Genomic DNA, 26,733 nt, shown 5'->3' on the forward strand with positions numbered 1-26,733 from the left:
TTTCCATTATTAAGGAAATCCTTCACCTGGTTATGTTTTAAAGAACTTGAATTGTGGCTCTACTGTTGCAATTAAACGACAGGAAGAACAAAAACAAACAAACAAGCAAAACTGGCGCCCAGTCAAAGTTCGCTAGCAGAAGCAGCTCACTACTGTCACCTTGTTATGATTCTTTGTCTCTCCTTTACCTCACGTTACTGACAGTGATGAACTCCAGTTATACCTGGCCTTTCTCCCTGGGGGAACTGGGAGTTCAGACTGCTCTGTATTAATCAGAAAGCAGTCAAATGCCATCACGATGTAGAAGAGTGCAGATTATCTCAGGTTTTATACCCACTAGAGCAGAATACACAGACCATGGCAACTGAATGGCCTAAGCCATGCTCCCCTAGGCATTTCATCATATCCATTTCTATTCTCAGTAGAAGGGAGCATTGGCATCTGGCAGACAGTCAAAATCTTGGACTATAGATAAGATATATATTTGCTTTCTTACACATATGTGTGTTAGTTGCTCAGTCCTGTCTGACTCTGTGATCCATGGACTGTAGCCCATCAGGCTCCTCTGTCCATGGAATTCTTCAGGCAAGAATACTGGAGTGGGTTGTCATTCCCTTCTCCAGGGGATCTTCCCAACCCAGGGATCTAACCCAGGTCTCCTGCATTGCAGGCAGATTCTTTACCGTCTGAGCTAACAGGGAAGCCCATTACCTCACATAATCACTTTCTGTTGGTTTAAGCCTTAGAAAGAAGGGCAAACAATTCTCACAGGTCTTTTCTAATCCCCTACTATTTTATCCCCACCCAAGTCAATGAACAAAGATTTCATCATTTTTTGAAGAGAACAAAAATGAGGAAAATACAGGGAAAACAAGGAGGGACAAAATAATTTAACAAAAGCTAATGTAAAAAAAAAAAAAAAAAAAAAAAGCTAATGTATTAGTTCAGAACCTGGAAGCACACAGATGATCCACTTAACAGGTAACTGTAAATGGAGCGACAATTACAAGGGCCCAAGCAGAGCAAAAGGAACCACTCCATTTTTCTGAAGGAAGCAGAAGCGCTCAGAGGGTGGCAGAAACAATGGCCAGGGAGCCTTTATAATTCCTATAGGGTGAAGAGGCAATGAGTGGACTCCAGAATGTGACAGAGACCCGAACTACTGGATGCAGCTAAATGAAAGGAGATGTGACGAAGGCAGAGGAACAGAGGTACTAGGACATCATGGCTCACCAGGGTGGAAGCCAAGGGAACAGGTGCCTGACTTCGAGTCTCTTGCTGGTACCTCTCCCTGTTGGGACTCCATCAGAAAGTGGAGGATATGGAACTGATAAAAATAGAAAGGTTAATAGAGTTTACATTAATTCTGGAATGTGACGCAGTATGAGCCATTAATGTTATGAGGTGAATAGGGGACAAGAAATATTTCTTAGGAAGGCCCTGAGCATGTGTAAACATTTGAACTGATAGTCCTTGCTGAAATGAAAGCACATTTCCCCCAGCCATGCACTCACATTTCAACAATTTTACCCAAAGTAACCCCTGGGCAGCCTGGACTCTCTGCTCTTACTGTGTTGGCTTCTTCTCTTTCTGCTCAGGTTTCCCTCTGGGTTCCACAGTGAGATCTGAAACTAAAGGCATCTGGATGTGGTGTGGGCCCCACCCCTCCAAGGAGAGCCACACCCTGGTCCTTCTGGACACTGAGGGCCTGGGCAGTGTGGAGAAGGTAAGGCAGGGGATCTTCTTTACTCTTTTTTCTGCTTTCTTTTTTATTTTTTAAATTGTGAAAATATGATAACACATTTACAGGAGACCTGGAAAATACAGAAGAAAGCCACATACAGTACCATTATATATTATAATTAATTTTAAGTAGATAACTTAAGACTTTAGTTGGAGTTTCAATATCAAACTCTTGAAAATTAATGGAATGAATATACAAAGAAGGAGAAGGATATAGTAGACCTGAAAAGCACTATGAACCAATTCAACATAACTAAGATTTATACAATTTTCACGCAACAGTAGAATACAAATTCTATCCAAGTTCCCATAGATTATAAACTAGGAGACACTGGAACTTATCCAGGGACATAAGACCAGGTGCAAAAGAGTCATGGTATAAAGGTTTTGAAATCATAGACTCTGTTCTCTTATCATTGTGGAATTATGTTAGAGACCAATATCAAAAGATATGTTAAAATAACCCACATACTTATAAGTGCACTGAATGACATTTACCAAGAGAGATATTTGACTTAGTTAGGAGGCTGAAAAAAACACAGAGGGTGATTGCAGAGTAGAAAGCATTTAAATGAGAAATTATTATCAAAATGAGAAATTGATATCAAAATGAGAAATTAATATCAAAGATACTTTAAAAATTCCATGAGTTTAGAAATTAAATGTCCACTTTTAAATGATGGGTATATCCAAAAGGCCATAACAAGGACTAGGAGATATTTGTAATAGAATAAAAATGAAAAGAGAATTTACCAGAATTTTTTACATGCAGCTGAAGCTCCTCAATGCAGTTAAATACAATGTGGAGTTTTGAATAAAGTATGAAAACAAGGGGCACTAGCATAAAGTTTTGTGAAATTTGAACAAAATCTGAACTTTAGTTAATAATACTATATCACATGTTAAATTCCTATTATTTTTACAACATAATATTTCTTTATATTCTCAGAATTGGATTAGAAGTTTCAAGCCTCATTCAAAAAACTTCTTTTTTAAAAAATAACTAAGATAATAAACTTTCCTGGTGACTCAGACAGTAAAGAATCTGCCTGTAATGCAGGAGACCTGGGTTCAAACCCTGGATCCGAAAAAGATCCTGGAGAAGGGAATGGCTACGCACTCCAGTATTCTGGTCTGGAGAATTCCATGGACAGAGGAGTCTGGCAGGCATGGGGTAGCTAAGAGTTGGAAACGACTGAGCAACAAAGCACACACAGACTTCTGGCAGTAATACTAGATGCCAAAATACATAGAACTATATCAAAGTTTTGAGTGAATATAAATTAGAAATCTAGGACTCTATTTATACTAAGTCAAACAAATGGAATCAAAATGTCATAATTTTTAGCCAGACAAAAATTTCTAAGTTTTCTAAAATATATATATATATATTATACATATTAGGTATATAGATACATATATATACAAAAGCAATAGAATGGCAAAGACTAGAGATCTCGTCAAGAAAATTAGAGATACCAAGGGAACATTTCATGCAACGATGGGCACAATAAACGACAGAAACAGTATGGACATAACAGAAGCAGAAGATATTAAGAAGAGGTGGCAGCCTCCCAGAATATTGGAAATAAAAGCAAAAATAAACAAATGGGTCCTAATTAAAATTAAAAGCTTTTGCACAACAAAGGAAACTATAAGCAAGGTGAAAAGACAGCCTTCAGAATGGGAGAAAATAATAGCAAACGAAGCAACAGACAAACAATTAATCTCAAAAATATACAAGCAACTTCTGCAGCTGAATTCCAGAAAAATAAACGACCCAATCAAAAAATGGGCCAAAGAACTAAACAGACATTTCTCCAAAGAAGAAATACAGATGGCTAACAAACACATGAAAAGATGCTCAACATCACTCATTATTAGAGAAATGCAAATCAAAACCACAATGAGGTATCATTTCACACCAGTCAGAATGGCTGCTATCCAAAAGTCTACAAGCAATAAATGCTGGAGAGGGTGTGGAGAAAAGGGAACCCTCTTACACTGTTGGTGGGAATGCAAACTAGTACAGCCACTATGGAGAACAGTGTGGAGATTCCTTAAAAAACTGGGAATAGAACTGCCATATGACCCAGCAATCCCACTGCTGGGCATATACACCGAGGAAACCAGAATTGAAAGAGATGCGTGTACCCCAATGTTCATCGCAGCACTGTTTACAATAGCCAGGACATGGAAGCAACCTAGATGTCCATCAGCAGACGAATGGATAAGGAAGCTGTGGTACATATACACAATGGAATATTACTCAGCCATTAAAAAAAAGACATTTGAATCGGTTCTACTGAGATGGATGAAACTGGAGCCCATTATACAGAGTGAAGTAAGCCAGAAAGAAAAACAACAATACAGTATACTAATGCATATATATGGAATTTGAAAGATGGTAACGATAACCCTATATGCGAGACAGAATAAGAGACACAGATGCATAGAACAATTTTATGGACTCTGAGGGAGAAGGTGAGGGTGGGACGTTCTGGGAGAATAGCATTGAAACATGTATATTATCATATGTGAAACAGAACACCATTCCATGTTCGATGCATGAGACAAGGGCTCAGGGCCGTGGCAATGGGATGACCCAGAGGGATGGGATGGGGAGGGCGGTGGGTGGGGGGTCCAGGAAGGGGAACACATGTAAACCCATGGCTGATTCATGTCAATGTATGGCAAAAACTATTACAATATTGTAAAGTAATTAGCCCCCAACTAAAATAAATAAATTTATAAAAAAAAAAAAGAAAAAAAAAGAAAAAAAAAATTAGGCAAAAGAGCAAATTAGTAAAATCACAATTCAAACTGGTTAAAAAAAAAAAAGAAGAAGAAGAGGTGGCAAGAATACACAGAAGAAATACACAAAAAAGGTCTTAATGACCCAGATAATCACAATCGTGTGATCGCTCACCTAGAGCCAGACATCCTGGAGTGTGAAGTCAAGTAGACTTTAGGAAGCATTACTTCAAACAAAGCTAGTGGAGGTGATGGAATTTCAGTTGAGCTGTTTCAAATCCTAAAAGATGATGCTATTAAAGTGCTGCACTCAAAACATAAGCAAACTTGGAAACTCAGCAGTGGCCACAGGGCTAGAAAAGATCAGTTTTTATTCCAGTCCCAAAGAAGGGCAATGCCAAAGAATGTTCAAACTATCACACAATTGCACTCAACTGCTAGCAAGGTAATGCTCAAAATCCTTCAAGCTAGGCTTCAACAGTACATGAACTGTGAACTTCCAGATGTACAAGCTGAATTTAGAAAAGGCAGAGGAACTAGAGATCAAATGTCAACATCCGTTGTATCATAGAAAAAGCAAGGGAATTCCAGAAAAACATCTACTTTTGCTTCATTGGCTACGCTAAAGCCTTTGACTGTGTGGATCACAACAAACTGTGGAAATATCTTCAAGAGATGGGAATACCAGATCACCTTACTTGCCTCCTGAGAAACCTGTATGCAGGACAAGAAGAAACAATTAGTACTGGACATGGAACAATGGACTGGTTCAAACTTGGAAGAAGTACGTCAAGGCTGCATATTGTCACCCTGCTTATTTAACTTATATGCAGAGTACATCATGAGAAATGCCAGGCTGGATGAAGCACAAGCTGGAATCAAGATTTCCAGAAGAAATATCAATAACCTCAGATACACTGATGATGCCACCCTTATGGCATGGCAGAAAGCAAAGAGGAACTAAACAGCCTCTTGATGAAAGTGAAAGAGAAGAGTGAAAAAATTGGCTTAAAATTCAACATTCAAAAAATGAAGATTATGGCATCTGGTCCCATCACTTCATGGGAAATAGATGGGGAAACAATAGAAACAATGACAGACTTCATTTTTCTGGGCTCCAAAATCACTGCAGAAGGTGACTGCAGCCATGAAATTAAAAGATGCTTGTTCCTTGGAAGAAAATATGTGACAAACCTAGGCAGCGTATTAAAGAACACAGACATCACTCTGCTGACAAAGGTCCATCTAGTAAAAGCTATAGTTTTTCCAGTAGTCATGTATGGATGTGACAGCTGGACCATAAAAAAGGCTGAGCACCAAAGAACTGATGCTTTTGACCTGTGGTGTTGGAGAAGACTCTTGAGAGTCCCTGGGACTGCAAGGAGATCAAACCAGTCAATCCTAAAGGAAATCAATCCTGAATATACTTTGGAAGGACTAATGCTCAAGCTGAAGGTTTAATACTTTGATCACCTGATGCAAAAAGCTGACTCATTGGAAAAGACCCTGATGCTGGGAAAGATTGAAAGCAGGAGGAGAAGGGGACAAAAGAGGATGAGATGGTTGGATGGCATCACCGATTCAAGGGACATGAGTTTGAGCAAACTCTGGGAGACAGTGAAGGACAGGGAAGTCTGGCATGCTGCAGTCCATGGGGTTGCAGAGTTGGAGACTACCAAGCAACTGTTGCTTTTGCTGAACAACAAACAAAACTGGATTGGTGGTGCTGAATTCTCTTAATTTTTGGCTTGTCTGAAAGCATTTGATTTCTTCATCATATCTGAATGAGAGTCTTGCTGGGTATTCTTGTTTATTGGTTCTCACCTTTCATCACTTGGAATATATTGTGTCATTCCCTTCTGGCTTGTAGAGTTTCTGTTGGGAAATCAGCTGACAACCTAATGGAAGCTCCCTTGTATCTTATTTGTCATTTTTCTCCTGTTGCTTTTAATATTTTATCTTTGTCTTTAATTTTTGTCAGTTTAAGTACTATGTGTCTCGGTGTGTTTCTCCTTGGCTTTATCCTGCCTGGGACTCTCTGGGCTTCCTGGACTTAGCTGACTATTTTCTTTCTCATGTTAGGGGAAGTTTCAGCTATTATCTCTTCAAATATTTTCTCAGATCCTTTTTCTCTTTCTTCTCCTTCTGGGACCACTATAATGTGAATGTTGATATATTCAGTGTTGCCCCAGAGGTCTCCTAGTCTGTCTTCATTCTTTTTTTTTTTTTAATGTCATTCTTTTTTCTATATTCTCTTCTGCAGCAGTGATTTTCAACATTCTCTCCTGCGGGTCACTTATCTGTTCATCTGCCTCAGTTATTCTGCTACTGATTCCTTCTGGTGTATTGTTCATCTCTGTTTGTTTGTTCTTTAGTTTTTCTAGGTCTTTGGCCAGCATTTATTGCATATTCTTCATTCTGTTTCTGAGATCCTGGATCATCCACATTATCATTATTCTGAATTATTTTTCTGGAAAGTTGCCTATCTCCACTTCATTTAGTTGTTTTTCTAGGGTTTTATCTTGTTCCTTCATCTGGGACGTAACTCTGTGCTTTTTTACTTCTGATTAACTTCCTGTAATGTGATTTATATTCTAGCTGCTGTGGGATTATGATTCTTCTTACTTCTGTCTGCTCTCTGGTGGATGAGACTAAGAAGCTTGTGTAAGGTTCCTGGTGGGAGGGACTGGCGGTGGGAAAAACTGGGTCTTGCTCTGGTGGGCAGGACTATGCTCAGTTAAGCTTTAATCCTATTATCTGCTCCTTATTAGTTGCTTGGCCTGAGATGACCTAGGGCCATGGTCTATGGGCTCTATGATAGGGTTAACGCACCATGGTGCACTTTCCAGGACTACTGCTGCCAGGGCCACCATCCCTGGGGTGAGCTGACTCACGCCTCCACAGGAGACCCTCCAATACCAGCAGATAGGTCTGTTTCAATCTCCTTTGGGGTCACTACTCCTTTTCCCTGAGTCTTGGTGTACACAAGATTTTGTTTGTGCCCTCCAAGAGTGGAGTCTCGGTTTCCCCCAGTCCTGTGGAATTCCTCTAATCATCAAATCCTGCTGGCCTTCAAAGTCAGATTTCCTAGGGATTCCCAGTCCCTTTGCCAGATCCCTAGGCTGGGAAGCCTGATGTGGGGCTCAGAACCTTCACAAGAGTGGGAAAGCTTCTTTGGTATTACTGTTCTCCAGTTTGTGGGTCTCCCACTGAGTGGGTATGGGATTTGATTTTATCATGATTGCACCCCATCTACCATTTCATTGTAGCTTCTTATTTGTCTTTGGATATGGGGTATCTTTTTTTGGTGGGTTCTGACATCCTCCTGTCCATAACTGTTCAACAGCTAGTTGCAATTTTGGTGCTCTCTCAGGAGGAGATGAGCATATACTTCTACTCTGCCATCTTGAACCAGAGTCCTCTTCTTTACTCTTGATACTCCACTTACTTTTGAATTTACTTTCCAACTCATTCAACTTTAATGACTTGTTTCTGTAAAGTGTAAATCCAATTATGAATAATGAAGCTAAATCCCTTCCCTTGAATTTACTCTATAATAAGATCAATAGTTTGGTTATTATGGTTTGCTCTTCTCATTTTTAACACTGAGGTGAAAGATACACGTTAACAAATATTAGTATTTATTAAGATACAAGTTAACAAATATTAATATAAAAAATTCTGAATCCCAGGCTTTTTGTTAAGTGCAACAGATATCACAGTGATTGAGTTAAAGGCCCAGAGCTCAATTGGGGGAATAAGAAATATTCACTGTTATCAATATGAGGAACCATGGTTACAAAAAGTGACAACTTATCCCTATTGTTAAAGTCTGGGAAAATATCCTGGTGAAAGCTGAAACCCATGGGTACAATGAGCTCTACTACTTGAGGTCTGCAGAGTTGGTGGGGTTGTAGGTAGAAACCATGAAATAGAGTTTCTCTGAATAATCTATTTTTAAAATCTCCAGAAAAGCTTCATAAGTAAGAGGAACTTTTTATTCCAAGGTTCTGAGCGTTGTATGTGAATTCTTCACTGACATCTATATAAAAGTGAGCTATTTTCAATAAAAGCGTTGTTCAGTTCAGTTCAGTCACTCAGTCATGTCCGACTCTTTCGACCCCATGAACTGCAGCACACCCGGCCTCCCTGTCCATCACCAACTCTCTGGGTCCACCCAAACCCATGTCCATTGTGTTGGTGATGCCATCCAACCATCTCATCCTCTGTTGGCCCCTTCTCCTCATGCTCTCAATCTTTCCCATCATCAGGGTCTTTTCCAATGAGTCAGCTCTTTGCATCAGGTGGCCAAAGTATTGGAGTTTCAGCTTCAACATCAGTCCTTCCAATGAACACCCAGGACTGATCTCCTTTAGGATGGACTGGTTGAATCTCCTTGCAGTCCAAGGGACTCTCAAGAGTCTTTTCCAACACCACAGTTCAAAAGCATCAATTCTTCGATGCTCAGCTTTCTTTATAGTCCAACTCTCACATCCATACATGACTATTGGAAAAACCATAGCTTTGACTAGACGGACCTTTGTTGGCAAAGTAACGTCTCTTCTTTTTAATATGTTGTCTAGGTTGGTCATAACTTTCCTTCCAAGGAGTAAGCGTCTTTTAATTTCATGGCTGCAATCACCGTCTGGAGTGATTTTAGAGCCCAGAAAAATAAAGTCAGCCACTGTTTCCACTGTTTCCCCATCTATTTGCCATGAAGTGATGGGACCAGATGACATGATCTTAGTTTCCTGAATGTTGAGCTTTAAGCCAACTTTTTTACTCTTCTCTTTCATTTTCATCAAGATGCTCTTTAGTTTTTCTTAATTTTCTGCCATAAGTGTGGTGTCATATGTATGTCCGAGGTTATTGATATTTCTCCCGGCAATCTTGATTCCAGCTTGTGCTTCATCTAGCGCAGCGTTTCTCATGATGTACTCTGCATAGAAGTTAAATAAGTAGGGTGACAATATACAGCCTTGACGTACTCCTTTTCCTATTTGGAACCAGTCTGTTGTTCCATGTCCAGTTCTAACTGTTGCTTCCTGACCTCCATACAGGTTTCTCAAGAGGCAGGTCAGGTGGTCTGGTATTCCTATCTCTTGAAGAATTTTCCACAGTTTATTGTGATCAAAACGGTCAAAGGTTTTGGCATAGTCAATAAAGCAGAAATAGATGTTTTTTTTGAACTCTCTCGCTTTTTCGGTGATCCAGAGGATGTTGGCAATTTGATCTCTGGTTCCTCTGCCTTTTCTAAAACCAGCTTGAACATATGGAAGTTCGCAGTTCACTTCAGTATTGCTGAAGCCTGGCTTGGAGAATTTTGAGCATTACATTGCTAGCGTGTGAGATGAGTGCAGTTGTATGGTAGTTTGAGCATTCTTTGGCATTGCCTATCTTTAGGATTGGAAAAAGCATTGTAAATGGGATAATTTTAGATATTTTGTCTTTATAGTACTAGTTGCAATTAGTCTTTTCTCCTTACTTATATTCATCTGCATCTAAATTGAAAGTAGGAGCATTGAATCTTTGGCATTCATCACTGCAGAAAAGAGTTGGGGCATGAACTTTTCAGAAATTCTGAATTTAAAAATCTAAATTTAATGTATTCAGTAATCACATCAGAGTCAACCCAAGATGGTCTCTGATTTGTAATAGGTTGTAGTTTGCATAGCCTTCTTCCTTTATCTAACCTCATCTGACATAAACCAAAGCACAACAAACTGCACACAGCTATGCACAGCAGAACTCCTTGCTGCCCCACTGTGTGCCATGTATCTCTGTAGTATGCATGTGTACTCAGTCACTAAGTCGTGTCCAACTCTTTGTGACCCCATGGACTGTAGCCTGCCAGGGTCCTCTGTTCATGGGATTTCCCAGGCAAGAATACTTGAGTGGGTTGCCATTTCCTTCTCTAGGGGATGTTCCTGACTCAGGGATTGAACACATGTCCCCTGCATTGGCAGACAGGAAGCCCATTTCTGTAGTGTATATATATAATCAATTCCAAAGTCACTCATGACCTTCCGAATCTCATTTTTAGCCTCAACATCTACTACTACATGGGTAAAACTACTTCAGTCAAATAAAATAACCTTGTAATTTCTCTATATGATCACACTTTCTGGCAATTGTGATCAGCTTCTGTGAGCCCTTCTACCAGCAGACTCCCTATAACTCCACAAATCCACATTCTGTCAGTTTTTTAAAGTCCAGTTCCTTTCAACCTAATCCCATCATGTCACTATCAGACATAATTAATTCTGGCTCTGAATGCACAGAGTATTTTTTTCTGTCTTTTGGGAGCTGCCTCTTTGTTTTTTACAGTACAACATTTGGTTCCACACCAGTCTGTTTATCATTGTGGATAGATTTGTATGTTCCCATGTATATCTGCCCCTCAAGAAAGCCATCTCTCTAGGGTGGGGATTATCATGTGGACCTTTATATCCTAGTAAGCAAATAAGTATCTTGTGCTATCTAGATGCATAGTTAGCAGTTGATGAATTTAATTAAATAGTATTTCTGTCTCTAATGTACATTGTGATATAGAAAAAGTTGCAAAGTAATCACTGCCCACTTACTATTGTACAACTTGTATATTCCAGACACTGTATTAAACATTTTAACCACATATAAGATGTCATTCACTTCTGTTAATAGCTAATCACACTGAAGCACTTGAAGGGGAAAATGTCCATACCAGAAAGTTTGACTTTATCATTGTCTTGAAAATTTAAGTTCTTTACCTTACAACTGAGTTACAGTACAGCTGTTATGGTGAATGAACACCGGAATGAGAGCATGAGGAGTAGTGTCCTCACTCTCTAACGTATATTCTAGGAGGACTCCGAGAATGACTTGTGGATCTTTGCCCTGGCCGTGCTCCTGAGCAGCACCTTTATTTACAACAGCATGAACAGCATCAACCATCAGGCCCTGCAGCAGCTGCAGTATCCTTTCAGGAACTGAACCACCATGTTTCACTGAGTTTATGGGGATAGCAACTGACACTGTTTTTTCTTGCCCATGACTTCATTCTTATAGTTGATGAAGATGGAAAATGGGGCAAAAGGGAATGATGATAAAACTTGTTTTGAGGTGAGATCTGGAAACTGTGTTGGAGACTACTTCTTTTTCCTTAGCTAAGATCCCAGCTTTGTGACTGAATTAACAGAGGTGATCAGAACCAAATCATCTCCCAGCTCTGATGAAGTAGAGGATTCAGCCGAATTTGTGAGTTTCTTTCCAGACTTTATTTGGACTGTGCGGGATTTCATGCTGCAGCTGGAGTTAGATGGAAACCCCATCACTGAAGATGAGTACCTGGAGAATGCCTTGAAGTTGATTCCAGGTATCAGAGCAAGGCCAGGGTGGTAGGAAGTTCAGTGGGAGGTGGGGTCAACAGAGCCCTTGATGTCGGAACTTGATTTAAAGTTGGATTTGAGGCCATGCTAATGGTACTTGTTGAATGACTGGTGGGTGGCTTCAGTCATTATTGTCACTGGGAAAACCTCAGTGACCAGAACTTAAGCTCACAGAGGAAATTTAGAATCCAATATTCTACCGAATGACTTTAGAAAAATTAATACCATGAAAAAGAAAGGCTCGTATACTGTGTTTCATATTAAGTGTTTCTCCTCTCCTATTTGAAAAATATAACCCATCAAATTGAAATTAGTAAATACAGAATCATAAGGTAAGGAAAATAATTAATTTTTAAATACATTTCACACAGTGTATGTTACTATCTTATAAAGATACATTCTTCACAGACAGACTATTTATACCTTAACTAATTCCAAAGAAAAGCATTGTTATGTCCTTTCACTGAGACTGTGAAATGTCTTCAAATGCTTTCACCTAACGTCACACTCTTTATTCTAGAGCCTTACATAGTATGGCTCATATTATATAACAAATTAGTTATAACAGATTATAATTAGCAGAGAGAATAATGAGTGGTACTTAGAAGAAATATTGATTTTGTTTGTTTAATCATTTATTTACCTTTTCAATAAATATTTATTGAACTGTGGATATATGCCCAGAATCTCTCTGGATGATACTGTCACTTCCAACAGAAGATGATGCAAAAGACTGATGAGGTGTCCTAGTTTCATTTAGGCCAATCTTACCATGAGATTGTGTATGCTAAAGTAATCTCAAAACATATTTATAGAATGTGCATTTTTTTCACTCTGATTTTGTAAAACTTTACTGCCTTGTGTATCATTTGTCTCCCGCGTGGTTTCTTTCCCAGAAATACTGTGAATATCCTTATTTCTATGATTTCTTTACTTTTGAGCCCACATTTCATATCTGAAATGGAGACTGTAAGATCAGAAAAGTATTTCTGACAATTATTTGTATTAGTTTATCTTTCAAGAAAGTGAAAGAAAGTGAAGTCGCTCAGTCGTGTCCGACTCTTTGCGGCCCCATGGACTGTAAACTACCACACTTCTCCGTCCATGCGATTTTCCAGGCAAGAGTACTGGAGTAGGTTGTCATTTCCATCTCCAGGAGATCTTCCTGACCCAGGGATTGAACACAGGTCTCCTGCATTGTAAGCAGACACTTTACCATCTGAGCCATGAGGGAAGTCCATTGGCAGGTCTGTATAAATCCCTGACAGGGTTTCTGCCATAAGCTGTATGAGGTCTTCATTTAATAAATAATTGATCCATGGCATACTATACAATGGCTGAGGAAAACAATCACAGGTTTCTTCAGCTGGGATGGATGCTTCTTCTTCTTCCCCAGGAGTACTTTCTTCACTCTTGGCTCAGTACGAAAACAGAGTTTCCATGGTAGATTACCATAAGACTAAAAATGATTTACAGGCACAGGAATTAGAGTGATACAAAAATCCCTGGAAATGAAAGTCCTCAGCCCCCTTACCTGAAGTCTGTAGCTTCTGTGATTGCTCTTTTTCCACTTTTGCAGATAAAGGTCCCCATATTCAAAATTTCAACTTGCCCAGAGAGTGTATCAGGAAGTTTTTTCCCAAACGGAAGTGTTTCGTCTTTGACCGTCCTGCAAGTAACAAAAAACAATTACTCCATCTTGAGGAAATGCCAGATAATCAACTGGATGAGGATTTCCAGAAGCAATCAAAAGATTTCTGTTCATATATCTATACCTATGCAAAAACCAAGACCTTAAAAGAAGGAATCACTGTCACCGGGAAAAGTGAGCATCCTTTGCTACATCATGTCTCTCTGTGATTCAGTGTGGGTGAGGAATGTGTGGTGGAGTTGAAATTGTGAATATCCTCTGCGATTGCCAATAATTGTGTTTTTTTTTTTTTTTTTAGTAATTGTGTCTTCTCTATATAATTTGGAAAAACATATTTATGCCCCACATAGAAGTGCATGTTACTTCATTAAAATTTCCCTATATGAGGGTTTTTTGAAGACTATCATAGCTCACGAAACTGTGGGGCTGGCCAAAATGTTCTTTCAGGTTTTTCAGTAAGATGTTATGGAAAAACCCAAACGAACTTTTTGGCCAACCCAATATTATATTGAAGGTATGTTAAGGATACAAATATTCATTATGATGAGCCATCCGGTGGATAAGTGTTTCTAGTGAGGATATACAAGTTATTCTGTGAATTCACATGAATCAGAAAATACGTAGTACACCATGAATCCATGTAAACTCATTGAAAGTCTGAGAAACAAATGTAAATACAGTCTTATAAACAGAGCTGGCTTCATGCACAGGCTACCTGAGCAGTCTCACGTTGCTCTGTGCTGAGATGTGCCCTGTCTGTTTTAATGTTTTTGTCACTGTCTGGAAATTCTTGATGATATTTTTACATGGGGCACTGCATTTTCATTTGGAAATAGTACCCACAAAATACACAATTTATTTACATATATAAGTTCTCTGTATTTTGCTACAATGGGAAAAGTGTTCCAGGAGAACTTTGGACATACTGTTGAGGTCGTTCAGTTAATATTGTATTGTGATGAATTGAGAACCATAAAAGAGTGTGAATAGGAGACACTGGTGTTATTATAAGAAAATTATAGAAGAAAAAGGAGAAGGATATGAAGATGAGGAGAAGAAAGAGAAGAAAAGAAAATTTCAAGCTCAATAAAATTTTAGTGATTTTTAGGCTACTGATCCAAGGTTCATAAAATGAATGAAAACATTCTATTTCCAAAATATTGACTTGGCCAAAAAGTTTGTTTGGATTTTTCTGTAGCATCTTATGGGAAAATCTAAATGAACTTTCTGGACAACACAATATAATATATTATTCAGGGCTGGGGCCTCTGGTGGAGGCCTACGTAAATGCCATCAACAGTGGATCAGTTCCCTGTTTGGAGAATGCAGTGACAGCCCTGGCCCAGCTGGAGAACTCAGCAGCTGTGCAGAAGGCAGCTGACCACTACAGTGAGCAGATGGCCCAGCGACTGAGGCTCCCTACAGACACGCTGCAGGAGCTGCTGGAGGTGCACACAGCCTGTGAGAAGGAAGCCATTGCCATCTTCATGGAGCGCTCCTTCAAGGATGAAAATCGGGATTTCCAGAAGAAGCTTGTGGTAATGTGGCCTAAAATATATCCTTCCTGATTCCTGCTGTTCTAGAAATGTGCTTTGTTGTTGCTGTTGTTCAGTACTAGCTCAGTAGTGTCCGACTCTTTCCGATCCCACGGACTGCAACCCGCCCGGCTCCTCTGTCCTCCACTACGTCCTGGAGTTTGCTCAAATTCATGTCCACTGAGTAGGGGATGCCATCCAACCATCCTGTCCTCTGCAGAGGATGAGAAATGTTCTTAGGCTCCTTCTATTCATATGCTTCTCATTGTAAAAGGAGTTTGGATTCTTGTGAATGACAGGACTCTACAGGCTACTCTCCTTCTTTTTTCCTAAAAACTGGCCTCTTTATTTTCTACTATAAACAAATTATTACCCTGTGCTTTGGTGCTTAAAGCAACACACAGTTATTAGCTCACACTTTTTCAGGTCACACGCCAGTGCAGGGTGTGTATGGGTGATGTGCTCAGAGTACAGCAAGCTGAAAACAGAAACAAGGTTCAAATGGGTTTAGCAATATCACCAAGAATAATCAGTAAACAATTTTTCTCAGGATAAGAAAAGAGTTTTATTTTAGCCAAATGAGGACTAGAGCCCAGAAGATACAGATTAAAGAAGAACTTGAATTCTGTTCTGTTGCATGAGAAAGTGGGGGTGAACCCTCATTACAGGCAAAACCCACAAAATTATCTGTATTATTTGTCAAGAATTAAGATTGTAGCTGGAAAGAAATAAGAGTGCTTGTTAAAGAAAGATTGTTTGGGGTCTGAAGCTATTGCATATTTACAATGGTACACTTTGAGTTCCTAAGTTTGCAGCTCCCAATTACTAGCAGACACTCTTTTGAGAATGGACGGTGGCATCCTTGAATTTGATACAGTTCAGAAGATTCAAGTTCTCAGGGATGCAGAAACATGTCTGAAACCACATCCACAATGGCCACCAAGCTCAATTTTCAATTCCTGCCCAACAGTTACTCCATTTTGATTTTTAAATGCATTCTTTTTTAATGGTTAGAGCAGACGTACATGTCTGATCAGCCACAAAACACGTTATTGTAGTTAGCATAAAGTTTAATTTAAATCGTGTACAAGCCAGAGTGTCCTCCCCATGTGTAAATATGTGAATATATCTTTCAGCAGAACTCATATGGGCTCTGGGGAACCCCCCTTCATCTTCAAGCCAGCAATGGTGCATTGTATTCTTCTTTTGTTTCTAATCACTCCAATTACCTCTTCTGCCACCAACTAGAGAAGACTGCCTGGAAAGGGCTCGTGTGATTATGTAATGACCATTTGGGTTATCTCACTTCTTAAAGTAGCCTATGCCCTATGACATAATCTAAACACAGGATCAATGTTTATCATGTTCATAGGTCCAGGGACTATGCAGAATGAACACCAAGGGAGAGAATTCTTAGAGTTCCTAATTCTGCTTACCACTGGCACCATCACCGAAACCTTGTCTTTCAGTCTATCTTTGTCCATCCTACAAGTTACAAAAATCTCTTAGAGGAAAACCAGCCCAACTGTAATTTATAAGCACAAGTACAAAATTTCTGCTCTTATATTTTCAGTCAAACCCTCAATGAAACAAGAATTCAGAAAAAGTTCAAAACTCTGTTCTGTGTATACTTCACTCATTATGTTAGGCAGTTGATTTGCTATGTATGTATTTTATCTAAAGCACCTAGTATGCATAAGAAAGCCTACTTCAGATCATAATTGAACTTGCTATTTTTCATTGTTGATGGATTTATCACTATGAATCCTACTACTGTTAAAGGAACAATGAAATTCACATCTGCCAACCCATCATTTCACAGATGTTGAGACTGAGACAAGAGAGTTAAGGGACTTCCTATAAGTCACACAGAGTTGGTCACACCTGGAACTAAAACTATTCTCCTGACTCTGTATCTATTATTCTGTGTCTCATGTGTGCCGACGTTGTCCGATTGCTTCCTTCAAGAGGATCACAGTTGGATGTTTCCTTCTAACAGCTCCTTTCTATTGAATTTCTCCTTGTTTTTTCAACAGATCATGATCGACAAAAAGAAAGATGATTTCTTGTTGCAAAATAAAGAAGCATCTGTCAGATATTGTGAGGCTGAGCTTAAAAAGCTTTCAGAGCCCTTAATGATGAGTATTTCAGAGGGAACTTTCTTTGTCCCTGGAGGACACCATTGCTACTTAGAAGCAAGGAACAAGTTTGAAGAGAACTATAAACTCATTCCCAGGAAAGGAGTTAAGGTGAGGAGTAAGGGGATCGGGAAAGTACAAAAGATTGAAGTCCAAGGGTTTCTGTTGATTCTTTTGAAATTCTAAGACCATAGCACAACTTTTGTAGAGAAAGGAGAGCATGGCAATATCTTTACATTTTTAGCTTTTATATCTATGGTTCGTTAGCTACTCTTCAACAAACCAGAAATATTTCTACCCAAAGACAGGACTTATTATCAAGGATCTAGATGAAAGAGAATATTCCTTTTATTCAAACGATGTACTAGGTTTTGCAAAACACTAATTCAAAACGATACCCACATCCCAAAGTTCATAGCAGCATTATTTACAATAGCCAAGATATGGAAGCAACCTAAGTATCCATCAACAGATGAATGGATAAAGAAGATGTGGAGTGTGGATATGTATGAATGCTGCTCAGTTATTAAAAAAATAAAAGGACGAAATTTTGCTATTTGTAGCAACACAGATGGACTTATACTAAGATAAATAAGTTAAACAGAGAAAGACAAATACCAGTGATATCACTTATATTTGATGTCCAAAACTACAGAAAACTAGTAAACATAACAAAAGAAGAAGATTGACAGACACAGAGGACAGTGGTTACTAATGTGGAGTGGGAGCAATACAGGAGGGAGGGTATGAGGTACAAGTGCTTGGTTATAAGATAGGCTACAAAGATGTATTGTAAAGTATAGGGAATATAGCCAATATTTTGTAGTAACTTTAAATGCAGTGTAACCTTTAAAAATTGTATAAAAATAAAATAACAAAATTTTAAAAAGAAAATTCCCTCAAATGGGCTTTCTGCAAAGAATAGGGAAAATTAAAGAAAAGCTGCTATTTTCAAGAAGCTTATGGTCTTACCTGAGAAGAACATGTAAACAGTCAATAGATATAGTGGGACAATGGTTATCATATACACTGATAGAGATAGTGACAGTGATGGTGGTGGCGGTGGTGATGATGATGACTGATGTATGTTGAGCACTCGCTACATCAGGTGTACCTTAGGTGATTTGGTTGGATTATTAATTTAGCCCTCAGAATAATATAAATTAGATACTGCTATCATCTTTATTATAAAACTGAGAAATATGACATGGGGAGAATGTACTAACTCGCCCAATATCACACAACTATCAAGTAGTAGTGCTTACAGGGCAGCTGTTATGTTTTTGGAAGCTGTTCAGAACTCAGAACAAAGCTTAAGAATGCTTCCTGGAAGAGGAGGTAAAAGCCACAAGTTGGAATGTCAGTAAATGATATCCTAATAAAGAAAGAGTAAATGAGCATTAGAAGATAAACAATGTGCCGAGACTATAGTTGCAAACAGTAGAGGATTGGTGTTTGTACAATTGCACATAATTACAGGGTCTTTAACCACTGTGGGGTCCCAAGAAGGATGAAGAACTGATAGGGTCCGATCTGTAGGTTTACTGAACAATAATTTCCATAGCAAGACACTACATCTTTGCTGCTGGATGAGTCTCTGCTTCTTGTTGTTTCCTCAGGCCAATGAGGTCCTCCAGAGGTTCCTGCAGTCACAGGCAGGAGTAGAGCAAGCCATCCTACAGGCAGACCAGACCCTCTCTGATGCAGACAAGGCCATGGCAGGTACAGGGGAGGACTGTGCTCTCAGAGAGGAAGGTGTCCTGTGCTGCCCTTTGGCAGGTGTGGGAGCAAACACTTCCTGGAACCAGAGCTTCCTCTTCTTCTGTGGAACCTCTCTGCTATATGTGGAAATAACCAGGGGAGTTTGGGTTTTATGTACATCCAATCAGGGCTTCTACATCATGTCTGATGTGGTAGCAGGAACAGTCAGACTCCTTCCCACCAATTAAATGTCATTTTAGTCTTTGAGCTCAGGAAGGTACAGCTCAGCATAACTGTTATTTCATCCTTCTTTAAAACTTTTGTGAAACAGAGGAACGTACCAAGAGACAAGCAGCAGAGATGAAACAGGATCTGTTAACACAGAAACTGAATGATGAGAGGCAAAAAAGGGAGGCCCAAGAGAGAAGCTACAAGGAAAATGTAGCCCAACTGAAAGAGAAGTTCAAGATGGAAAGAGAAAACCTTCTAAGAGAGCAGGAAGCAAATCTGCAGCACAAGCTGAAGGTAAGTCTAATTGGGCGTGGGCAGAGTCTGACCATCTGACCTCCCTCTTGAGAAACCTGTATGCAGGCCAGGAAGCAACAGTTAGAACTGGACATGGAACAACAGACTGGTTCCAAATAGGAAAAAGAGTATGTCGAGGCTGTATATTGTCACCCTACTTATTTAACTTATATGCAGAGTACATCATGAGAAACGCTGGAAGAAGCACAAGCTGGAATCAAGATTGCCAGGAGAAATATCAATAACCTCAGACATGCAGATGACACCACCCTTATGGCAGGAAATTAAGAAAAACTAAAGAGCCTCTTGATGAAAGTGAAAGAGGAAAGCGAAAAAGTTGGCTTAAAGCTCAACATTCAGAAAACTAAGATCATGGCATCCGGTCCTGTCACTTCATGGCAAATAGATGTGGAAACAGTGGCTGACTTTATTTTTCTGGGCTCCAAAATCACTGCAGATGGTGATTTCAGCCATGAAATTAAAAGAAGCTTACTCCTTGGAAGGAAAGTTATGACCAACCAAGACAGCATGTTAAAAAGCAGAGACATTACTTTGCCAACAAAGGTCCATCTAGTTAATGCTATGGTTTTTCCAGTGGTCATGTATGGATATGAAAGTTGGACTATAAAGAAAGCTGAGCATCGAAGAATTGATGCTTTTGAACTGTGGTGTTGGAGAAGACTCTTGAGAGTCCCTTGGACAGCAAGGAGATCCAACCAGTCCATCCTAAAGGAGATCAGTCCTGGGTGTTCATTGGAAGGACTGATGTTGAAGCTGAAACTCCAATACTTTGGCCACCTGATGCAAAGAGCTGACTCATTGGAAAAGACCCTGCTGATGGGAAATATTGAGGGCAGGAGAAGAAGGGGACGACAGAGGATGAGATGGCTGGATGGCATCACCGACTCAGTGGACATAGGTTTGGGTGGACTCTGGGAGTTGGTGATGGACAGGGAGGCCTGGCGTGCTGTGGTTCATGGGGTCACAAAGAGTCGGACATGACTGAGTGACTAAACTGAACTGAACTGAGAGTCTGATGCACAAAATGCTAGTTTCTCAATAATATAGGGACAGAACTTCAACCTTAAGTCAGATCCCAGAGAGAAATCCAAAGACATATGTTTCATATAAATATCAAAGAGATGTGGATTGTGCTGAAGACTCACCTCTGTAAGACTCAGCACCTTCTGTAGTGTTAGGGTTTGGAAAGGAAAATAACATGGCCCAGGCTCCTGAACTGCTGTTTTTGGTGATTATAGTGTCATATTTGCGCTAACATGAATTGGACTTCGGTCTTAGAGTCATTAGAATTTTTGGTACAGCCATCGGAGACCTGGAATATTTCCATCTGCTCTTGAAGGTATCAGATTGTGCCTGGTATGATATATGGGATGCTGAAAGCTCTAAAATTTGCTACATTTGTTTCCAGATCTGCCTGATTCATTTTACACACCTAGAGTAAATGTATTCTTTGTTCAAACCTGGAGTTTGATAGCGAGTGTCCTAAAGAGGGTCAGCAGATCTCATTATTTGTGACATGAGTGTGGTCATTCATTCTCAGGGGAACTGAGAAATATTCAGAATTCATCTACATTCCCTCCCAGAGTGCATTCTTAGGGCTGGAACACATTACTGGTATAGTTTTAAGGCCTGACTGAGGCACAGATCCTCCCTGCCCAGGGAGATGGTGTAGAGCTTGGGTCTCCAGCCCACAGGCACAGACTGGTAGCAGTCTGTGGCCTATTCGCAACTGGGCCACACAGCAAGAGGTGAGTGGTGAGCAAGCAAGTGAGCAAAGCCTCATCTGTATTTACAGCCACTCCCCATCACTCACATTACCGCCTGAACTCTGCCTCCTGTCAGATCAGTGGCAGCATTAGATTCTCAGAGGAGCCTGAACCCTACTGTGAACTGTGCATGCAAGGAATCTAGGTTACATGTTCCTTATGAGAATCTAATGCCTGATGATCTGAGCTGGAGCTTAGGCAGTGATGCTGGAGAGTGACCGCAAATTCAGATTATCAGTAGCAGAGAGGTTTGACTGCACAGAGCCATCATAAATCAATTGCTGGCAGACTCATATCAAAACCCTATCGGTGAGTGGCAAGTGACAATTAAGCTGCATCTAGTGGCAGGTTCTATACTGGCAAGTGAGTTGATGTACTTCAATTGTACATCTGGTGGCAGGTTTCAAGTAAGAATCCAACACTTATTTTAGTCCATACATGGCCTGCTGATTATTTTATTTACCACTTCTCTCCCCGCCTCTTTTCCACACTGCTCACTTGTCTCAATCACAGTTTTGGTGAGCTCACAAGCTAAGCCTAGCCAAAATAAGTTTAAAAAAAAAAGTCACTGGAGAGCTTCTTTGAAAAGGGGGAAAGATCTAATGATGAGACAGCAGAAGACTCTAAGACTGCCAACAAAATGAAAGCTGCATTTAAAAGAAAATGCCAAAAGTTCTACTTAAATTACAAGTTCATTGCAATAGGTGGTTCACATTCTCCAACCCACTTTGCATAATATGTAGTGACCAACTACAAATCGAAGCCATGAAACCTTCAAAACTGATTTGCTACATAGAAACCAAGCCCTCTGCATTAAAGGACAAGCTTTTGGAGTTTTTCAAAAGAAAAAAATGTGAACAAGAGGAACAGAAGCAATTATTGAAGGTCACCACTTCATCAAACGTGTCTGCACTGAAAGCATCGTTCTTAGTGGCTAACCACATGCTAGAACTAAGAAGAGTTGATGAAGAGTTGATCCTGCCAACTGCCAAGGACATTTGTCAGGAAGTTTTAGGAGAGGCTGCAGTTCAGAAGGTGGCACATGTTCCTCTTTTAGCTAGCACCATAACTAGATGAATTGATGAAATAGCAGAGGACATTGAGGCACAATTGTTAGAGGTTAATGAGTCACGGCAATATGCAATCCAGGCTGACAAGTCTCTGAAAGTTGACAACAAAGCAACAATCTTGTTTTTGAAGAATCTATTTTTCAGAGGATGTGCATGAGGATATGTTATGTACAGTTTTGTTGCCAACCAACACCACAACCACAGAACTATTCAAGTCTTTGAATGATTACATATGCCCACCTGAATTGGGCATTTATGTTGGCATGTGCACTGACGGAGTGGCTGCCATGACTGAATGGCTTTCTCGTTTCACTATTCAGGTCAAAGAGCTCACTTCTGAATGTAAATCTACGCACTGTGTTATCCTTAGAGAAATGCTGGCTAGATGAAAAATGTCACCTGAACATAACAACATTTTGCACGATGTGATTAAAGTTGTCAACCACATTAAAGTATCTGCCCTTAACTCATGTCTGTGTGAGGAACCCTGCTGTGTGTGGAAACAGATGCAGAGCACACACATCTCCTCTTATACACAAAAGTGGGATGGCTTTCTAAAGGTAGGTCACTGGCCAGAGTTTTTGAGTTAAGAGAGCTGCTCCGGAGATTCCTTTTAGAAAAATAGTCACCACTGGCAGCACATTTCAGTGACACAGAATGGGTTGTGACCCAAACTTGCTTACTTGTGTGACATATTCAACAAACTCAATCTGTCAGCTTCATGGGAGAATGACAACTGTGTTCAAGTCAGCAGATACAATGGCTGCATTCAAAGCCAAACTGTAAGTATGCGGGTGATGAGTGAACATTGGGGTTTTTGACATGTTTCAGACATTAGCAGAGATTTTGAAAAAGACTGGGCCAGGGACTTCTTTCTCCCAGCTGGTGTTGGTGAACACCTGTCCCAACTGGTGAACACCTGTTTCAGCTTTCAAAACAGTTTGAACATCACTTCCCAAACACAAAAGACTTCCAAAATGGAAAGGAAAGGATCTGAGACCCATTTGTGAATAAAGCAAATCAATCAACTTTATCCGTGCTAGAAGAGGATGAATTGCATGAAATCTCAAATGACAGTGGCCTTAAAAGTATGTTTGAGACAGCTTCAAATGTCAAATATTTTCCTGATTAAAGTCAAGGTGAAATATCTTGAGGTTGCTACAAAAGCACTGAAAAGCCTACTTGCATTTCAACATCCTGACTTCATGAAGCAGAGTTTTTTGCAGTAACAGCAACTGAAATGAGATTGCCTAGTAGACTGGACGTAAGCAACACATTTCAGACATCACTGTCTCCCATCCCCTCAGATGCAACCATCTAGTTGCAGGAAAATAAGCTCAGGGCTCCCTCTGATTCTGTTTTATAGTGAGTTGTGTAATTATTTCATTATATATCATGCTGCTGCTGCTAAGTTGCTTCAGTCGTGTCCGACTCTGTGTGACCCCATAGACGGCAGCTCACCAGGCTCCGCCGTCCCTAGGATTCTCCAGGCAAGAATACTGGAGTGGGCTGCCATTTCCTTCTCCAGTGCATGAAAGGGAAAAGTGAAAGTGAAGTCGCTCAGTCGTGTCCGACTCTTAGCGACCCCATGGACTGTAGCCTACCAGGCTCCTCCGTCCATGGGATTTTCCAGGCAAGAGTACTGGAGTGGGGTGCCATTGCCTTCTCCGATGTAATAATAATAGGAATAGTGTGCACATAAATGCAATATGCTTGAATCATCCCAAAACAATTCCCCCCTACTCTGGTCTGCGGAAAAATTGTCTTCCATGAAATTGGTTCCTAGTGCCAAACAGGTTGGGGCCACTGGTGTAGATCAATCCTGGGAAGCTATAAACTCTGAATACTCTCTCTACCCACCCACAACCAAACGTTTAGAAATATTAGACAAACTCATCAAAGAGCATCTAAGGCCATATAGAAATAGACACAGGTGCTGAGCTCCTGTAGTTGTTAGATATAAAATTCTGATAATTGGATATTTTCAACAGGGCACTGTCTTCTTTTTACAGATGCAAGAAGCAATGCTTACTGAAGGATTTGAAAAGAAAGCTAATAAATTATATTTTGAGATACTTCAACTACAAAAGGAAATGGAAAGAATTAAAAATGATAAGCTCTTTGAAGTTTTAAGGATTATGGCACAATTTTTCCTTCTGCTTGGTTTTTTTAGCCGTGTATAGATATGATGGATCTCAGGTGAGTTGTTAAATGAACTGACAATTTCTGTTAGTACATGAAAAAACACTTCATATAAGGGTGGCTAATTCTTGAAGTATATGTCACAGTAGTTTCAATCAAGAAAAGTTTAAAAATAAGAAGTTATTACCAATGAATTAGGGCCTGATATCCAAATACCTAAATAATTTTGATTGAATTGGTCGATTTAAAGAAATGGAAAATGAGTTAAAAGATAATGATTGATTCATAGCAAAGTTTTAAGCAAAGCATAAAGAGAAGGGACAGTCACCTATGGTATAGACATGGAGAGAGTTTGTTTAGGCTCGATCTAATAAGCCCTCATAAATCAGCAAGGAAAGAGCAGCAACCACATATTTTAAATGCGTAAATATATAAGAAGATAATTAAAATGTTTAACTTTACTGATTATAAAAGATATGCAAAGTATAATTAGGAGATAGCTGTGTCACTTCTCAGTGGGCCAAGAAGTATAGTTTTGACAGGACACTGACCTGGCAAGGGTTATAGGAAATTGGCAGCCTGATATTTGCTAGGAAAAGCACAGATTGATACAGATGTATACCAAAATTTAAATGCAAATACTGTTAATCCAGCAAGTTCTCACTTAGAGATTTATCTTAAACATTTATGTACCCAAGCTGAATATGGAATGTATGGTGGTACATTTATTGAAGGATTGTTGTAATTCCAAAAGACTGGAAACATCTTTAAAGTCCCCCTATCATATACTAGTGAGGTAAATCCTGAGACATAATTATACAGGAATGCCCTATATCACTAAAGTGAAAAGGGAAACTCTATTTGTGGTAATGTGAGAAAATCTCCAAGATATATCATAAGTGAAAAAAAGTAAAGATGCAGAAAGTGTGTAAGTTGCATTACTGATTTAAAACATAATCAATATATGAATATATTATCTTCTATCTCTGGAAATACAAAAGAAACTGGTATCCATGAGCAAAATAGGAATGGACCTGCATATTTGAGACAAAAAAATACATGACATATTCTTCTGTGGGTTTTATATTTTGTATGATTTATCACCTATTCAAACATAAATAGAATTATTAGCATTAAATAAGAAATAATAATACATGGAATGGAATAATTCTTATGACAAGATGCAAGTGTTTAACACTGTGAGAAATAAAAAGTCAACTCCACAGGCGGAATCTACTTATTAGAGCAGGAAACAGAAAGCACCAGATGTGTATCATACTGTTGTTGTCATTAAGGCTTTGAACTTCTAATCCCTAAGTTATTTTTAGGTATAAAGTCTGCTGGAATGTTATAACCTCCAAATTCCTGCTACACATTGTGAAGACGGTGTATTCAAAGAAGAGGTTTTCTTCAATTTCAACACAACATTTAAGAATTCTTCTTAGCTGTCTAACGCTTGACCTTGTGCTTAGAATGAACTGGGTGTGGTGTCCCTTCTCTGTGCCCCCATTGTACCATGTTTCGCTCAGAGCACAGGATTCTTCTATAATTTTGACATTAAAGTGACCTGTTTACATTTTGTCTCCTCTACCACCTCATGATCCTGTCTACTTGATGATCTTCACTGTATACTTAGCTCCCACCACAAAGACCACCAATGAAGCTTCAGGTGTTCAAACAATACACCTGAATAAATACATAAGCTTCCACCCATCAGGATCCCAAATTGCCACTTCCTTACTATGTTAATTGCTGCTTAGGGTTCTCAAAATAAAGGGCACAATTTTAGGAACTGGTACTGAAAGAATTCAGGCAGAAAGTACACACACACCTGTCCGAACCTGCCACTTGTCTCCGGGAGAAACTGCACAACCCACGTGCTCTGAGTTCCCCAGTTTCTCTCCCCGGAAACTTACCCAGCAATGAAGCTGCCACCTTTGGCTCACAGAACAATGGTATTGTTTAAAATAGCAAAAAAAAAAAAAAGAGCCAGTAATTGGGAAAATTCATATTGTCACCATAACTGTTAACAGTTCAAGGAATGTCTGTTGAAATAAAACTGTGCTTTTCATGTGAGGAGGATCCATTTCTCACTGAACACGACACCCACATGCTGACAGATGGCGGAGTCTATAGGATGACTCTGCTTTCTTAAGGGTTCAGAGTTAATGCTCAATTGCCACTTCTCTGACCCAAGTCTCTGGAATAAGTCCTTCAGCTGGTCCAGTCCCCAAAGACCCTCTGGTGTCATCAGAGGAATATCCTGAATACCGGAAGTCTGCATGGTCTGGTAAAGGGGTCGAGAGATCAGTGAGGAGTT

At 39.6% G+C, this 26,733-nt stretch overlaps 1 protein-coding gene across 5 annotated transcripts in view; it reads left to right on the forward strand.

Annotated features, from left to right (window-relative positions):
- LOC145507963 (guanylate-binding protein 7-like) overlaps positions 1-25,989 on the forward strand; it is a 34,120-nt gene extending 8,131 nt beyond the window's left edge. Inside the window, exons 3-12 of one of the 5 annotated variants that reach the window (XM_081495514.1) lie at positions 1,599-1,726; positions 11,341-11,450; positions 11,655-11,851; positions 13,444-13,689; positions 14,773-15,053; positions 17,087-17,299; positions 18,808-18,910; positions 19,221-19,414; positions 24,284-24,470; positions 25,732-25,989. In XM_081495514.1, the coding sequence (XP_081351640.1) occupies positions 1,599-1,726; positions 11,341-11,450; positions 11,655-11,851; positions 13,444-13,689; positions 14,773-15,053; positions 17,087-17,299; positions 18,808-18,910; positions 19,221-19,414; positions 24,284-24,454 (1,643 nt within the window). In that variant the 3' untranslated portion in view covers positions 24,455-24,470; positions 25,732-25,989. The remainder of the gene's footprint in view (positions 1-1,598; positions 1,727-11,340; positions 11,451-11,654; positions 11,852-13,443; positions 13,690-14,772; positions 15,054-17,086; positions 17,300-18,807; positions 18,911-19,220; positions 19,415-24,283; positions 24,471-25,731) is intronic. The other 4 variants (XM_081495512.1, XM_081495517.1, XM_081495516.1 and 1 more) reach the window with 4 other exon arrangements.
- Positions 25,990-26,733: the final 744 nt, after the last annotated feature.

The sequence above is a fragment of the Giraffa tippelskirchi genome, chromosome 5 (assembly GCF_054371585.1).
Source record: "Giraffa tippelskirchi isolate mGirTip1 chromosome 5, T2T-mGirTip1v1.2.pri, whole genome shotgun sequence".
Lineage (NCBI taxonomy): Eukaryota > Metazoa > Chordata > Mammalia > Artiodactyla > Giraffidae > Giraffa > Giraffa tippelskirchi.